General features: G+C 37.3%; 1 protein-coding gene across 3 annotated transcripts in view; it reads left to right on the forward strand.

The window, feature by feature from the left end:
- LOC117214864 (protein O-mannosyl-transferase TMTC1-like) overlaps positions 1-19,214 on the forward strand; it is a 280,632-nt gene that overhangs the window by 203,279 nt on the left and 58,139 nt on the right. For all 3 annotated transcript variants that reach the window (XM_033461241.1, XM_033461239.1, XM_033461240.1), the window contains exon 7: positions 8,129-8,318. In XM_033461241.1, the coding sequence (XP_033317132.1) occupies positions 8,129-8,318 (190 nt within the window). The remainder of the gene's footprint in view (positions 1-8,128; positions 8,319-19,214) is intronic.

A 19,214-nucleotide genomic window follows, 5' to 3' on the forward strand; every position in this document is an offset into this window, starting at 1 on the left:
CTCTCTTGTATTCTCTTGCGTTTTTCTTGCCATCTTCATCCTCACTTTCGTCGTCGCTTTCTTCTTCCGACGATATGTCATTACCATCCATGGCCGCTCGTAGCCGTGCGCGTAACTCTACTTTTCTTCCCGTCGTTTTTAAACCCAAACTAGCGAGGCGTTCCTTCAACTCCTTCGTATTCATTTTCTCAACATCCTCACCTTCGTTACAATCACGCTCAGCTCTCTGTACACTTTCTAAATCTCGTTGACCGGTTAGCTCTTCACCGCCCGTCGATCCCTTACGATACGATTGTCCAGCCCTACACGCCCGATTCAGCCTTGCAATCAGCACTGACCTCGCACCCGATATAGGGAGGTTCATTCGCGCGAGCTTATTCCTCAGCTCCTCCAGCGTCGAACCCTCTTCACCCGACAATCGTTCGTCCTCGACGTTTGCCATTTTTCACACTGCACAAACTTAAACAGTCAACGATATCGTCTTTTACCGCACCGCGTACCGGTAAATTCACAACTAACTCGAATAGCTCTGTTAAACCGTTTCGTTTACTGTCTTGTCCAATCCCGGAGCCCCCAAAAATATGTAATATCGTGATGTAATATGTTTACAAAAGTGGACAATAGAGATGTTAATCAGACAGATAAGACGATTGTGGCTTAACTTGAACTATTCATACCAAACGTACAGAACACAGCGCAATCCACACTCTCTCGGCAACGCCACTCGCAACCTCCGTCTCCGCTCGACTCGCACTCGGCTTCTCGACTCGCACTCTGTTTCCCGACTCGCGCTCTGTTTCTCGACTCGCTGTTGTCGCATTCTATTGCCCTTTTCCTAGGCCCACCGCACACGTGTTCTGCAGACGCTCGTGGCCAGGGTCACGTAGGTCTTTTCCACGAAACTATGCACTTGAAAAGACCGATGACACGTTGATGGGCCCGACGGCGCCTCGGCTCTCGCGACACTGTTCATAGTTCGCCCGATATTTCCCAGGCCTTTCGTCCACGATACTACATATATATAATATAATAAGAATTAACATTAAGGTAGTTATTGTACAAAAAATTTACAGACACGAATAATGAGCATAAAAATCAAATTGACTTGGATAACGAATGTTTAATTAATCCAAACAGCAAACGCATAAAGGGATGTAGAAATACTAAAAATAAATCTATTAAAGATTGTGTACATTTAGGAATTCTTAGGTTATTTCTGAACATCTCGTTCTTTAAATATAGTTTATTTTAATTCATTTAAATTGATGAATGAATTTTAGAGAAAAGCCGCTAGAGGAATGAAACTTTCCGTTGTAGAAATTTCCTACGTGTAAAATTTAATTAAGTGGTTAGTGGACGATAATCTTTTTTCAGTTTCCTTCAATTCGTTGTGTCAATACCACGTTACGTCAATGTCGAAATTTCAAGGAATATTAATTGCCAAATGAAACGTTTCTTGATAGTATCGTTGGAGAAGAATGTTTAAATGGAATTCTTCCATATTAAAACGCTTCCTGAGGAGTAATATACTTTATGAAGCTTGCGTATCTTATTCGTTCTTTATCAAGTAAATTCGGCAATACATCGATCGATAAGACAATATCGGTGTCATTGTCTACACACAAGATCGGAATTAAACTTTCAGGCGTTTATAAAACAAAAATAATTTTTTGTTAAGGAAAAATAAATAATTTACTTTATTCACACACAACAGCTATACATAATATTGCACTCTGAAGACCTCGATATTCTTCTTACACGCACGCTTGTTGTTAACAGACCATTCTAGATTCTTCTAACAGCTACCAACAGTCTTTTGTCTCAACTGAGACCTGGACGTCTTCTGACGCTTACACACACATTTACATGTACGGTGTAAATGTATCATCTACCTAACTTTTTTGTCATTGGTTAACACCAAAAAAAAAAACGAAGTTAAAATTGCTGACTCGAATGAAGTGAGGCAAAGTTAAGGGAAAATGAGTTTGAATGCTCCAAATCGTCGTAGATAATTTTTTAAGAACATCGCATTAAAATGCCAGATTGGTATAATAAGATGTCGAAAAATGTTATAATAATCTTATTCAGTTCGATAGATTCACATTTATCATCAAACTTACTCCCACTCCGATTTGTAGCACCCTTGATGCAAAAATCGCTTCGTCAGAAGATTTATTTATCCTTTCACGTTACTGCCGAAAATAATTGCAACAGGAGCTGTTCATATTATTTCGCCAATAATGTCAGTAAATTGAAACAATACGTTGCTAGCGATGAAAAGAAGAAAGGAATACGATCATTGAAGGTAAAAGTAAAAAAACAATAGAAACACAAATATAGTTACACGATAATATTTTGGAACTCATTTACAGGACTTAATCTGTGAAAGATACAATCGATAACTATCTTTTTTATATTAATAATTGAAAAACTGCTCAGTTCTAGTTACATGATTATCGTAGTACGAGCTAAATATTTAATACCTCGGAAATAGCAACCATTTTCGTTCGTATTATAAATCTTGATTGTTTCATTCTTATACCACGTGTCATTTAATTAATTTATATTCAATCCGCTTTCACAAAGGAAACACGTGGCAATTTCGAATGTAAAATAAAATTTTTTGACGGTAGGAAACGTTCTGGCAGGGTATATAAAGATTTTAGATCTTTTATATCCAGGAGCATCGTGCACGAAGCGTTCTCCATATCGGAGAGCCTTTAAATATTAATCTTCCCTGGAAGAAGAGAGAGAATATAATCTGGCTGTATTTTTCTCTGGTGTGCACGATGTTTGCACCAAAAATTCTTTTCCACCGGTACGCGGAGCGAACTTAACCAGGGTAAACAGTTGTTGTGTTCCTTCTAAATCCTTGCGCGTCCCGCTGCTCTACGTGTATTCTACTCCTGCGCTATTGTAGGTAATATATGGCGGTGCGGTTTGGCATGAGGTCGAGAACGTAATATTTGAAGAACAGACGCAATGTTAAAGCGTTAGGACGGAACTCGTGTTTAATACCAGATATTACCACGAAATGGCGTCCACGTAAGACTGCCAGAGATTTAATGAAAAGGAAGTGCCATTTGTTAAGGACATTTACATAGATATCCTGCAGATAGAAGTTTGTAATTACTTTCGAAGTGGTGAATTTAGTGCTCCTCGTGGTTTGATACATTTACGTAATCTTACGTACGTCGTATTGCGAATGTTCGCTTAATTTTTAGTATCCGGAAATGGGAATAGGAAAATTATCAGGGTAAGTGTTAATTGATCTTCTGTTTTTTTTGTATTTACGCCAAACGCTACAATTGTTCTCGTAATTGGCGGATGATGGTATAATTGTTATTGGTTTTTATGGAGAGACGTATATTAATGTCTAAGGAAATATTTACCAAGTCGATGAAAATAATATTATTTGATTTGGAAGGAGAATGTAAAATTATTTTACTTTCTACAGGCTTATAAAATCGATAACGTGAGATTACAATGATTAGGTATAAATAAGAAAAATTGTTTGAAAAAATAGACGAATAAGAGAATTTAGCTTGGTGACCGATGAACTATTTAACGTTTTACGTGAAAAAAGTACGAGCAAAAGGCTTGATACTTATAGTACTTTTATGCAATACAAGTTTCATAATTAAAATTTCAAGACACTTGTTTCATCGATGAGACGCGAAAGATATTTCAACGAGTAATTCTTAACGATTGAAATACTGAAATGTTACATGGAAGTTCCTTAATTACGAAACTTACCGCGAAACAACAGAATTACAACGGTCTAGTTTATTTCTTCCATGACAAGAACAGTTCCTCTACGACGTCGGAGTAAATCTTATAAAAGAGCTGTCCGCTCCACCGGACTTCACGTAGTTAATTTCAGCTGTATCCATCTATCTTCATCTGGAAAACGAGAACGATTGAACTCGTCTTGCGTTTCAACATCGTTCACTTAACGCCAGATAAAGAATACCGTTCCACAAGAAGTTTCTTCTTTAATCGGACGTAGCAAAAGGACAACCAATATTTATTGTATATCCTTAAAGCTCGCCCTAAATTGTAAAGACGAGCGAGGGATAAAATACGCTGTATGAAAGAGATAGTTTAATAAAATGTAGTCATAGCAGATAAAAATTGGCGTTGGTCAACGTCCCATTCATCGCTGCGCAAACTGGCGAAGGACAATGGGGAGACAATAAGGTACAAAGCACCTTCACGACGGTGGCAATTCAGAACATTACAAACAATTCTGAATCGACAATGTCTGTGTCTTTGTAACCTTCGAAACGATGTATTATGTGTAATTACTGTCATGATTTCGTATGACGCAGGATATAGGTGATCCATTAAATTAACCAGTGACATAACTTCAATGATAAAAGTGGAAACGTGTGGCAGTATTTTACTTGTAGCTTGCCACCGAAGCAAGATTAAAGTCAAAGTATTAGCTGTAACATAGACAATTAAAAATCAAGATGTTCCGCGTCTGAAACTGCCATCTTGAAAGGGCAAACACAAGATCCATTGTAGCGGGCCAAGTTCGGATCAGTTTACCGTGACGGAAGCCAAGTCGGAAGGTCATCTTTACTCGGCGGGAAGTCGAGTATACCGCAATGCAGTTCAGGACACTGTATATCCCGTGTACCATGTACCGTGGTCTCATATCCTTCGTCTGTTTCTGTGCACATAATGCTACTAGCATCCGATCTACCTACAAAACTCCTAGCGACTTGAGACAGCGGTTGACCGACGCGAAGAGCAACTTCTAGTTGGATGGCTGGTCAACATCTTTTGTGGAAAAGCAACATGCATAAACATCAAATTGATTACGGATAGATAATTGTTCTCGTTTGTCTGCAGCATGGAAAGCGTCGATTCTTTTGTTCTAAGTTCGTCTATCGTATAGAGTGTGTATAAGAGTAAAAAGTAAAAACAGGGAACAAAATAATATTTTATTATAGCGTTATTGTTAGCTGCGAATTAAACTTATCATCTACGGTTGGAACCGTAGGTTGAAATCTCTATAGAATTTTAGTTCCATTTCGTAATGAAGAATAATGTTTCTAGAACGTTCCTTTACGCGTGTTTCCTCCTCATAAATTTTCCGCCTTCAACGAAACAAGATTTATAATGCAACCTGCGTAACACCTTCAACCCTATGTACTTATTTGACGTTAAGCTAAAAGTTTCGTAACTAAAAATCAAAAACTAATAGGGAAACTTATGAAACCCCAGTTTGATGAAATATCTTCTGGCGATAAGAACCTATACTGTGTACTTTTAAAGTTGTTCGCTGCTCCCGTTTTATACACAAGCCGCAAATGCGGAAAAAGAAAGAAACATCTTGATATCGCTATGATTATTAACACTAAATTAGCACGGTTGCAACACGGCATGGTATAATTAATTTAATAAATATTTCATTTAACAAAAATGACATGCGACACGTTTCGTACATTTCATTACAAAGACAACGTGAAACGCTCGCTTGTAGAGAGTTAATAATCCAAAGTAAGGCTCTTTTAAAACAAATCCGACGACGTTCTATTGTTGAATCAACGTGCATACGTGTGTGATGAAAGCGGGAAATGTTGTACACTGCTCTTTCGGGATACGCGGGCAGATAACTAGGAAAGGAGCAATGCCAATTAGCACCCGTTATATTTATATTTTCTTTCGCTGTTCCTCCTGCTCTTTCTTTCCCTCCACCGCCCCCCCTCTCCTCACTCGTCTCCCGAGTTGTTCATTAATGCGAATAATCATATTTCTCAGAACTTAGGTGAAATGTACTGTGTGATAAACCCAAATATAATGTACACATTACCTGAATATAATGTGCGACATTATTAAATACAGAAAATGAGCGTAACATACGTGAAACTCATTATCTAAACATGTTGTATGTAAATGGGGACATGTTGAGCGGAATAATGTTCAGCGGCATACACCACTTTAGAAATAACCTAGCCGAACCTAAATCAGACTTGATATTACGTTGAGTGAAATTATGTTTTGAAGTTGCTTACAAATTGTTGTTCTAAATTATACATTTCTGTGTTTCGTTTCCCGATAATTTTACTATATTAAGTAAAATTTGAAAAGAAGCAGTAATTATCTACTTAGATGGTATCAACTGGGCATTTTTCTATATCAATCAGAGAACTGTTTTCGCATATTAAAGAGCATTCTAACACAGGAAAATTTTAAGCTGTCCTATAGAACACGTAGGGATTTCAAACTTTTAGTTGATAATGTAAATCCTTCGAAACGGAAAATTCTACGCTAAAATAATTTTTACTTCAACCATTCTCTCAAAACTTTCTTCAAGCGATTCCCTTTAACGTCCCATCGTACAATCCTTTTCGTCAAGTTCAAACACACACCTCAAAATGAAGGCCATCGACCCTCGTTTCATATATGTATACTCTGCAACAACTCATTACCGATTTTCATAGTACCTTGGCATAGTAACGGCGATTAAAGATCAAAGAAAGAAAAAATTAACGACCGTAGGAACGGGCAGGAATAATTTAGTGACGCGTGGTGGTTGTCGCGTATCGCGTGCTTTGGCTCGTACACGCTAAACAATAGACTTGCCGAGTAAGCCGTTCGTAGGCGCGACGATACACCGGGGCTATCCTCCTCGAAGATGGCTGAGATGCTTGCGACGGGACGCTCGACCATTATATCGGTGATTATATCGGTGAATGCTGATAGCGGAGAAAATGGAAGCTCCGCGTCAGCATTCGAGGCCAGACTCTTCAACGGCGTTGTAGTTCGACCTCTTCAACGTCGCTGCCAGTCGAACAATACCAGCTGTGAGTATTCGGAATTTGCGCGAAGTATCGTCGACCAATTTACTCCGAGAAGAAAAGATGAAAAATAAAGAGGAAGGAAAAGTTGTTGGCGACAGCAATGTCTTATACAATGAGTCAGGAAAGTATTTGAAGATTTATCATAGAAAACTTTTGCGAATATATTGTGCGTATACGCGAAAGTTTCCTGTAGAAGAGGAAAAAGATGATTTGTAGTTGAAAGTTATACAAAGGGACGATTAAATTGAGCAAGTACCGATGGTAATCGCTTAAGTGGAATGATAAGATTGCGAACTGTGGGTACTTAATGCATTTATGCGTCGAGGATGCTTTGAATATTGGTTAAAATCGATTCAGCTTTGCGCGCTGTGTTTCAGAGAGCTTAAAGGTAGAGTATGCGTAACTTGGTTAATGAGACGAGAGCTCTGTTCTTTATATAGGTTAAGTGGGTTAAATTTTCTGAAGCTATTAGGAAATAAAATTCATATTTCCTGTTTTTGATGTTCATCCGTAGCTAATAAAACGAAATAATAAAGCTAATTTGATAACTGCTTTAGGAAATCGGTAAAATTGAAATCAACGATGAGAGTAGTAGAATTTCATTTGTACGAACCTGTCACAGGGCAAACAATGTATTTAACTGTGATTTTTGTTCGTGCAATAAGCGTCAGCTGGTCGAAATTCATCTAACCGAACACTGACTAAAATTTTTTTCAAATAAATGGAGTTCATACGTACCCAGCTCTGCCGCAGTGTAAAATAAAAATTCCTTAACGAAAGAATTATCACTGTTTGAAATTTTCAATTACGCAGGAGTACTTTAATTTAATTGCAGGGAGTTGGATCGCGCAAATGTGAAAACACCTTTTTCACTCGCCCCGCTTAAAACTATAATTTAATCCATTATAAAACTTTCAGCAAGATAAGATATGCATTAATTTCGTAATTGCATTTATGCAAGGAAAAAAAGGGACCATGCAAAATGTGGTATTTAATGCATTCCCGAGAGGCCTGAAGTTGACACGTCCGACCAAGCACTCTGGCGACGCGTGATTGACGTTTTCGGATAGTAATAAGCCGTACGTGCCAGTAGCATGGCGGCCACGCAAGAGTCGTCGTAGCGAAATGCGATTATTTCGCGAATTTCTCGCAAAATCAGTTTTTCGCGCGAAATATCAACGTTGCATTTTTGCTACTTTTTTTTCTCACCCTTGCTCAATTTTTTTTTTTTTTTCGTTCTTCCCTTTACATCGATTTCGAGGAGATATATCGACATCGTTAAAGAGAGAACCATTCGTTCTTTTTGATTCCAGATTATTGACATTCTGCTATCTGGCGGCTCTGAATTGCTGGTTACTACTGTGCCCAGCAACGCTGTCTCACGACTGGCAGATGGGATCTGTTCCTTTGGTCGCCTCATTGGCGGATACCAGAAACCTGGCCACCTGTCTATTCTTCGGTGGTTGCTTGATCCTAACTTACAAAGCCTTCACAGATTTCGAGGTAAGCGCGCGAATGACGAATGAAATTTGGCGGCGACTTGCATAAATCGAACGTAAGGTTTGACACGAGTCGAGTTATAACGAGATTGGAAATTAATCCTTTACCGCAATCTTAGTCTAGATATTTGAAAACTGTGAATCTGTAAAACGACAAATATTCAGGCTATGCATTTTTTTACAATCATTAGGGCATAAATGCACATAACAGTATTTATCGAACTCGAAATTTCTACGACGCGTAAACTTCAAACTTTCACACGGTGTTGAACCCAATTTTTCCCGGGCTGTTTACAATGGATGCATCGTCACTGGAGCATTTCGCTACCAGCTGTCTTCCTAATACCCGTTAAAGGGCAACGTAACAAAATTACTTGGTCCTGGGCCGTGGCCGGCGATTAATAGCGCGAAATTAATAACTCTCTCTGCCTGGTTCTATGTTCACGAAACGCTACGTTACATTTTCTGGCCGTCTACGTGGTTTGCGAAAAGAACGTTAGCTAATTGAACGGACCTCGAAGTAACAGCTCCCTGTTGCCGATATTGAACACGCTACGCGCACGTAACAACAAGCAAAGTTAAATGACCAGCCAGTTATTGTCCGCAAGAAGTCATTCCACCGCTAAACGCTTCGACCACGAATGCGCCGAGCAACGAACCGCAAAGTTTCGCCGTGGTCCCCGCAGGCGACCCAGCCTATGATGAAGTTGTACTTGCCTCGAGAGTCATAAAGAAAGTTTCGTTGGATGGCACGAGCGGACACATACCTCTGGCGAAGGGAACCCTGTTCGCCTTTCCGTTTTCCGGATCATTCATCAGTAATGTAGCTGAGCGTTCACCACAATGACCCCTTTAAGCTTCAGCTGGCAGGGCCACTTTTCTCTAAAGAGGCCATATCTGTGTTGTTTTAACTTCGTCTTACTCTCTCTCTCTCTCTCTCTTTTTATCTTCGAATTTCTATTCTACACCATCCACTGGCATTTGCCAAGAGAATGGCAGGTAGAAACTGGGTGTGATCAAGGCACTGCGTGACACTGTACAGCGACGTTGATGGAACCGCAGGGAGAGGATGCCTTCTTCGAAGAACGAGGCTTGTTCTCTTTCGTCGTTGTCGTGATAATCTTTGTGCCTAACATCCGATTTGAAGGACGTTTCTGTAATAACGCCTCTCGGCATTGTTCTCGAGGCTGTATTGTCTGGATTCAGCGCACATCTTTGACACACTTTCGCGCCAAGACAGCGGTTGATGCTACGTGGTTGGAATACAGAGATCGTTCGAGGAACGTTGCGGGAGAGACTCTTGCTTGATCGACAAATGGATTTCCGTTGTAAAAGGTTTCAGCTTTTTGTTCTATTTATTTCTTGTGAACATTTTCGAGAAATACCCGATTTATATTTAACATGTTTTCTATTAATGTCACACGTATAAACGATTTAAGATTAATTTAGATTCAATCTCTGTACAATATACTTGTTTTACAGTATACTCTGTACAGTATACTTGTTTTTAATTAATGTAAATTCACTACGTTTTCTTTCACTTCCCAAGTGTTGAAATCAAGATTAGTTTATTATTTTTTTAGTTCGCCGCCGGATTAAGCCGGTGTTTTGTTTATGAAATATATTGTACGGTATTGGAGCTGTACCTCAATACGTTAAATACGAGCAAAATACGCACAAGCAACAATTTTATCACCGGGGATCATTAAATGTTCTATTGTTGATTTTTCCCCAGAAAAATGGGGCCAGTGATCCGATCTTCTGCTTGCAGAAGATATTAAGTTATTTGAAATTCTCTTCCAGATATAAATCTCGTACGTACATAGTCGTTTCTCTGTAAAGTATGATTTACGTTCTCGGTTAATCCTTCAGAAGAAAAGACAATATTTTTACGAAATATACAAAAATATTGCGAGAATATGCAGTATATCGACACAATTTATGTTATAGAAGGAACTTTTAACAAGATGAATTCCGATTTTAAACAATGCAATGAGATATCGCAAAATTAAAAACAAACTTAACAATGTTAAATTGATTATTTTACGAAATAAAACACGTATTATGTTTAAAACATAAAAGGCAATAATCTCGATGAATTAAAAGGATTTAATTTAAATATTTTCTAAATAAAGAAACTAGTGAATTCATATGAATTGTGAAGGGAGTATCCAAATGTACAATATTATTAATAAAAAGAATATAAAAATGTAAATCAAAGAATACAGACAATTATAAATATGTGTCTAAAAAGGAGTAGAGGGGAAGAGGGAGAAAGAGAGAGGTAAATTAATATTTTAATAGAAAATGTTCATATTCTTTGCTGAATCAATATGAGTATAAATCTACGATGGTTTTACGGAGATATGCAAATATGCCGGACAGTAATTTTCCCGTTTATCCCGTTGAACGCATTGAAACGGGCAACGAGCGCACACAGCTGCTGATCACGAAACTGCTGACCCGAAATTGATTCGCGCCTAACACATCTTTGAAATACGCAACGACAACTGGCCGCTGTTACCTTGCATTTACACATTTCCCGCCCTGTAATCGTTTCATCGTCTATCCTCCTTCTTTCACGGCTATTTACTCGCGTTACTCATGATAAATGGTGGTAATTTCGGTATAAAAGAGAAAAAGAAAAAAATAATATTGCAGATCGTTGCCCTCGATCGCTTAAAACGTATTTCAATGAAAGCAGATGGATAAATGTTTTACCAAGTCGAACATTTCATTGAAATTAAAACAATCTAATTGTATTTGTGATACAATTACTTTTGATTTGTGTAAAATTATTGAAATAATTTGTTGGAATATTTATAAGGAAAATAATTAATTTTGCTGACAAGACGATAATCATGTATGAAAGACAAGGAAACATTATCACATGAATATTGCGTTACACGTTACGTTGCCTTTTATACGACAAGTTCTACAAAATTGAAATTAAACGTATTAATTTCGCTTTTATAAATAGGCGTTATCGATTGGCGTACGGAAACGTTTATAGCTTTATCTGCAAAGTTAGAGATCACGTCAAATTTGTAAAACTCTCTCAGTTTCGAAACGACGCTGTCACTTATCATTCGAGTTTAATTTTCCCGAAAGAAATTTTGTTCCATTTTTTACACTGTCAGACGTATAGCGAGTCTCAGTTGCGTAAAACATGTACATGTGCGTCTATATGTACTTTTATTATAATATAATAATATAAATATTATGATGGTAGTGGCGAATTAAATAGTAATTTCATACAATTGAAGGTAATTTTTATTATTGATGTATACATATATATGTATTTACAATTCGATGTTTTGCATAATAGCACAATTGATTTTGCTTAATGTTTCAATTGTTTAATACTTTAATTAGTTAATTAATGAGAAGTGTTCAATGGCTTACGAAATGTACCTATACTTTTCTCTGTTATGCTCCATTGATTGTATGACAGCGTTAATTAACGTTAACGAGAACAAATGCAAACTTTACGTGTGACATCGATCTCTTAATATTTAAAGCATATTTCTTATATTTCTGATTCTTTGATGGAAATATATGTTTGTTGAATAAATTACTAACACTATGATAACTCACTGACGACTACCAAGCATATGAAATAACAAATATTCTAAATTGAATCGTTTGTTACGTAGCCGACGAGCCACTTTTGATTCGATTTCTGTTGAATATATTAACTATGCTATCGTAAATATTCTTTGAAATCTCGTCACTGGTTACGATGAGAGGTTCCATATTTTCTACGTGTGCGATTTTTACGGGCCCTTCAGAAGTTTGTTTCACTATATAAACATCCACTTTGTCTTCATCTGACTCCTATAGAAGCAAAATGAAAATGTAAAATGTATTAGCTTATAATTATATTATAAATATAAAATATTTCTACTCCCTAATGAAATGTCATTTTTTGGAATATTTGTCTTGGTTTACTTGATATAAAATTTGATACCAAAAATATTATTGGAGCTAAAGTCTTTGCCATAATATTTTTAATTTAAAGAGTGTACGTATTGTAGATTTTGTGATTGACTGTATGTTCTGGTTCATTTATGGGTTTTCCAATTGAAACTTTGATTTTGATCTTACTACGATTTTCAGATTTTTATATATCAATCTTTTCCTTATTTTAACGATCGAAGTGGTAGTCGACGCCTTAGGAGAACTTTTAACATAAAATTGAAACGAGAAATTGCGCATATCAATAGCTCTATCATATTTTGCTCAAACTTGAAAAAATATTTAACGTTAGGAAAATACAATTGGTTTCAAAATGACAGAAAAATCGCAGCTAACTAATAACATAAAATTTATTTTGAAATTTCGAATAATGAAAATCATCAAGCGTATTAGCTTCTTCAACTGTGCTTACCTGAAGCATACTCGCAGATTCATAGCTTTTGCTTTTCACATTGACCACGTTTGATGGTAGCACGCCGGTCGATACATCGTACGTGCTTGAATCTTCGTCATCCCATGCATCATCTTGAAAATGTGTAAACAGGGAACTAGATCTGAGGATATCGCATAAATTGTTATTCGCATCTTCGGTCTCCAAAACTTTATCTAAGATCTTATACGACGAGAACTTCACTGATGTCGCAGATTCTGCTTCATCGGAATGCGATTTAAACTTCTTCGAAGATACAGGGCTGGACGATTCGCTTTTATTCACGATTTCTGCCCATGATTTTGCCAACTTTTCCGAACTAGGTTGCAGTTCCTTTACGAATTTAGCGTCTGGAATTTCTTCGCTGTCTCGGCCGGATAATATCGTTCCAGAAACACGAGACAAGGGGTTGTTCGATTTCGTGCTTTTTTCTTTCTTTTCGAAAGAACGATGTGCGTCTGTAGAATTTCCAATCACTGGGATATTTGAGAGCGCATTTACTCCACGCGTATTTACTTCTGGTCTTTCTTCAAAAATTGTGAATAACGAAGACTGATCGGGAAGTTCAGAAATTGGAAGTGTTTTTCCATCTTTTATAAATTGAGTAGATTCGTTTTCTACTATATTTTCACTATTCGCTATAGTTTTCAAATTATGTCGATCAATACTTTCCCTAGAAACAGTTTGAGCTGGATCTCTGAATTCGTTACGTAAATTACTGTGAACAGTACTAGATGTATACTGAGATTTGTTCGATATATCAGATTCAGTATCTTCTTTTGTATGGTGTATCGAGTGTTTTGGCATTTTCGATTCATAAGTTATTCTCAGTGGCTCAAGTACCACTAATTCTGGGTCCTGGTATTGACTGTGTAAATCATGTTCAACGTTAGATGTAAAGTAAGATTCGACCGGTATATCAGTATCGATATTCTCTTTTGAATTGTCTTCTACACTTGATTCGTGAATAACTTTCTTCGAATCATTTAAAATTGCAGCTGAGTCCTTAGGTTTATTATGCAAACCGCTGTTAGTAGTATTCCATATGGAGTAATATTTCCCTGATAAATCAGAGTCAGCATCTTTTTTCGAATCAAAGCTCGATTTATTGTCTATATTTGATTTATAAAGTACTTTCGCTAACTCATCACTAACGCTTATGGGTGAATCATTAGATTCGCTATGTAAATCACTGTAAGGTTCGGTTGACATAATCGAGTCAGCCTCTTCGTTCGAATCTAATTTTCTAGTTAAATCTTCTTTGAGCTTGGGCTTTGTCTCATCATATATACTTGATTTGTATATCAATTTCTTTGGGTCATTTACAACTTGGGTTAAGTCCTGGTCTTCGTTATGTAAATCATTCTTATCGGCGCCAAATGCATAGCGAGGTTCGCCTGATATTCCAAAGTCAGTCTTTTCTCTTGAATCGAGTTTTGACTCATCTTGTATATTCGATTCGTAAGTCATCTTCAGTGGATCAATTACGATTAGAGTTGGTTCCTGGTACTCACTATGTAAATCATACTTATTAGCGTCTGATGTAAAATAAGATTTTACTGATATATCAGAGTAAGCATCGTCTTCCAAAGTGAATTTTGACTTATCCTTTACTTTTGACCCATAACTCACTTTCTTTGAGTCACTTGCACTTATAGTTGGGTTTTTAGATTTATTATGTGAATTACTCTTAACAGCATTGGTCGTATAATGAGATCCGGCTGATGTACCAGGGTCCGTCTTTTCTTTTGAATTTAGTCCCGATTCATCTTGTGCATATGATTCATAAATGACTTTCTTTGAGTTACTTATACTCGTAGTTGGATCCCTGAGTGTATCGTGTAAATTACTCGCAATAGCGTTAGATGTATAGCCAGATCCGATTGATAGGCTAGAATTTAGTCCCGATTCATCTTGTGCATATGATTCATAAATGAATTTGTTTGAGTTACTTATACTCGTAGCTGGATCCCTGAGTGTATCGTGTAAATTACTCGCGATAGCGTTAGATGTATAGCTAGATCCGATTGATACGCTAGAATTTAGTTCCGGTTCATCTTGTGCATATGATTCATAAATGATTTTCTTTGAGTTACTTATACTCGTAGCTGGATCCCTGAGTGTATCGTACAAATCACTCGCGATAGCGTTAGATGTATAGCCAGATCCGATTGATACGCTAGAATTTAGTCCCGATTCATCTTGTGCATATGATTCATAAATGATTTTCTTTGAGTTACTTATACTCGTGGCTGGATCCCTGAGTGTATCGTACAAATCACTCGCGATAGCGTTAGATGTATAGCCAGATCCGATTGACACGCTAGAATTTAGTCCCGATTCATCTTGTGCATATGATTCATAAATGACTTTCTTTGAGTTACCTACATTCGTAGTTGGATCCTTGAGTGTATCGTGTAAATCACTCGCGATAGCGTTAGATGTATAGCCAGATCCGATTGATGCGCTAGAATTTAGTTCCGGTTCATCTTGTGCATATGATTCATAAATGATTTTCTTTGAGTTACTTATACTCGTAGCTGGATCCCTGAGTGTATCGTGCAAATCACTCGCGATAGCGTTAGATGTATAGCCAGATCCGATTGATACGCTAGAATTTAGTTCCGGTTCATCTTGTGCATATGATTCATAAATGACTTTCTTTGAGTTACTTACACTCGTAGTTGGATCCCTGAGTGTATCGTGTAAATCACTCGCAATAGCGTTAGATGTATAGCCAGATCCAATTGATACGCTAGAATTTAGTTCCGGTTCATCTTGTGCATGTGATTCATAAATGACTTTCTTTGAGTTACCTACATTCGTAGTTGGATCCTTGAGTGTATCGTAGAAATCACTCGCGATAGCGTTAGATGTATAGCCAGATCCGATTGACACGCTAGAATTTAGTCCCGATTCATCTTGTGCATATGATTCATAAATGATTTTCTTTGAGTTACCTACATTCGTAGTTGGATCCTTGAGTGTATCGTACAAATCACTCGCGATAGCGTTAGATGTATAGCCAGATCCGATTGACACGCTAGAATTTAGTCCCGATTCATCTTGTGCATATGATTCATAAATGACTTTCTTTGAGTTACCTACATTCGTAGTTGGATCCTTGAGTGTATCGTAGAAATCACTCGCGATAGCGTTAGATGTATAGCCAGATCCGATTGACACGCTAGAATTTAGTCCCGATTCATCTTGTGCATATGATTCATAAATGACTTTCTTTGAGTTACCTACATTCGTAGTTGGATCCTTGAGTGTATCGTACAAATCACTCGCGATAGCGTTAGATGTATAGCCAGATCCAATTGATACGCTAGAATTTAGTTCCGGTTCATCTTGTGCATGTGATTCATAAATGACTTTCTTTGAGTTACTTACACTCGTAGTTGGATCCTTGAGTGTATCGTGTAAATCACTCGCGATAGCGTTAGATGTATAGCCAGATCCGATTGATACGCTAGAATTTAGTCCCGATTCATCTTGTGCATATGATTCATAAATGACTTTCTTTGAGTTACCTACATTCGTAGTTGGATCCCTGAGTGTATCGTACAAATCACTAGCGATAGCGTTAGATGTATAGCCAGATCCGATTGACACGCTAGAATTTAGTCCCGATTCATCTTGTGCGTATGATTCATAAATGACTTTCTTTGAGTTACTTATACTCGTAGCTGGATCCCTGAGTGTATCGTGTAAATCACTCGCAATAGCGTTAGATGTATAGCCAGATCCGATCGATACGCTAGAATTAGTATCATTTTCCGAATTGAGCCATAATTTTTGTATTTTTGTTTCGTAAGCCAATTTCAGTGGCTCAGTTACTGTTAGGGTTGGATTTTGGTATTGATTGTGTATGTTATTTTCAGTAACATTGGATGTATAATAAGATTTTATTGATGTCCCAGGGTGACCCACTTCTTTTGAATTTAGCTTCAATTCATCTTGTGTATTTGAATCATAAGTCATCTTCTGTGGATCATTTATATCCAGAGCTAAGTCTTTGTATTTATTCTGTAAATCATTCATAATCTTATCGGATGTGCTATCAGATCTGATTAATATTTCAGAATCAATGTCTTCCAAGTTGCTTGATGTGCCTTGTATCTTTGGTTTATAATGTTCTTTTAATGATATGTCATCGTTACTCTTCGAATCTGTAATTTCCATTGGATTTAACTGGTTCCAACTAACATTACCTCTATCAGGATCTTCTAAGTGATTTTCGCTTGAAATATGCTTATCTCCCGCTTTAGTATACGTTTCCTCCTCCTTTTCTAAGATATTCTTCTGTTGTTGTTCCTTTACTCGAGGAAACTCAGTTACCGCTATTTCAGCTTCGGTTAAAGCTTTCTGTATCTGTGTTTCTTTTCCGTCTTCGGGTATTTCATACAAATTCTCCTCGGACTGTGATATTCTCTGTTCAGATAGATGTAATTTATCTTCGTAACTTTCTGATTCCTGAGTTGCCTTCCCTTCAAATGTTTCTTTATTTAGCTCGTCAAGCTTGATTTTTGCTCGTGCTTCCGAAGATTCGTTATTTTTCTCAGAACTATTATCACTCATATGTGATCCTTTTATTTCGTTGTTCAAATTTTGCATATCATTTGCTTTGTTTAAAAGAAGTTTCAACAGAGGATTCTTCTCTTGTTTACTATTTTTCAACAAATTATCCTGATCTTGTGTAGCATCTGTAATGGTTGATATCTTTGGTTTATAGTCTTCGTCATTAATATCCAATTCTGAATATTTTTCATTTAGGTCATACTTTTGATCCAATATATCAGTTGCATCCGTATTTTTTATATTCTCATTCTCTCGCACGCCTAATAGATCATTCTCGTGCGAAAGATCTATGTTTTCCTGTCTCCTGGCATTTACCTCGCCGTCTATCCTGTAGTCACTTTCGTTAAGTGACACGCTTGCATATGACGTGTCCACAATACTGTTCATAAATTTATTGTCCTGTATTGTTCCCATATGTTCATTATTGCTTTCGACAGAAATGTCGTTAAATCCATTGAAAATATTTTCAGCTACTTTCTCTGTTTCATCGCCTCTCAAACTTTTCATATTGTTGTAAGTAATATCATATCCTCTCTCTTTCGGAATATTTTCTACTCTGTCTGTTGAACTTTTAACTTTTTCATTCGACACTTTTACTATTTCAGATAATTTCCTTTCAGGATCTAATTTGGATAAATGCATAGTGTCAGGATCGTAAGTCCCAGTGTTAAGAGTTTCTTTGTGTATCCAACTAGCTTCGACCAGTGGGTCTTTGTATCCTTCGTTATCGGTCCAATTAAGTGGACGTAGCGTGGCTGCTTCAAGTAAACGAGATTTAATTGTATTTTCGTGCATGTCTGGAGAGCGAGCTTCGCTGATATTCAAAGCAGGTTGAGTACTCGTTTCGGAGAACGCTCCGAGTACTTCGTTTTCGATTAATTGCCGTTCTGCAGATGGCGTCGTGTACTTGTCGTTCACTTTCGTATGGAGCTTGGTAATTTCATCTTCTTTCGATCTCGTTTCACCCGAACTCGAATGGTTCAACGTTTCGTGTTGCTTCTTGCCCAACTTGTCATTCTTCTGGAAACTTTCGCCGCTTAAATCGGACAATACAACTTTATTCTTCGACATTTTTAGCGTGTTCGCCGTAGGTGATGACTCTTTACTTTCTCTGGCGGCATCGTTACTCTTAGTCACCTCGATGCTTGTGTTGGACCCTTGTACGGGCGTTTTCTCTTTATTTAAATCCCACGTAATCGATTCACTTTCGTTCAAAGAATCTTTTTGTTCGCTTTCTTTGGCGTACGGGTCGTTTAATCTACTTTTCCCTGTCGTTACAGCTTGTTTCTGCGTAATACCTATCGAAGACTCGTTATTCCTTCCAGATATATCGATTTCTGATTCTTTCGTCCGATCTTCCTTGTCGCTTTTATTTATTTTCTCATATTCAACAACATTACTACCATTCCCTTCGGTTTTATAGTAACTCATAATTTCTGCAGAATTTTTAGTCGTTAATAATCTAGCAACGTTCGAAAGATTTCCTTCGAGGTTGCCACTGTCCAGTTCTTCATCTGTTATCGTAGAATTTCTTTCTTCATTTTGTTCTCCTATCTCGGTACTGCCGCTGCTTATAACTGACAAATTACTAATCATTTTCAAATCGCTGTGTTTAGACGAATGATCTTCAGCCGTGTTACGTCCCGTTATTTCCTCTTTCTCCGTTTCTTCTTCGGATCCTTGATTAATTGCAGTCGATGATATATTATCTTCTCCGGAGATGCCGCCATTACCGGAGAACTTGGAACTCCAAGCCGAGAATGATTCAGTCGCTTGTTCCAAGTTTACATCATTTGCCACTACTTTATCCTTGTGTTTCCCTAGAAGATCTAATTCATTCGTTTTAATTAATGATTCGGTTGACGTATCGATATTTGAATTTAATTTCGAGGCTTCGTCTATTTCCTT

Source organism: Bombus bifarius, unplaced genomic scaffold (assembly GCF_011952205.1).
Source record: "Bombus bifarius isolate JDL3187 unplaced genomic scaffold, Bbif_JDL3187 scf7180000009243, whole genome shotgun sequence".
In the NCBI taxonomy this organism is placed as follows: Eukaryota; Metazoa; Arthropoda; class Insecta; order Hymenoptera; family Apidae; genus Bombus; species Bombus bifarius.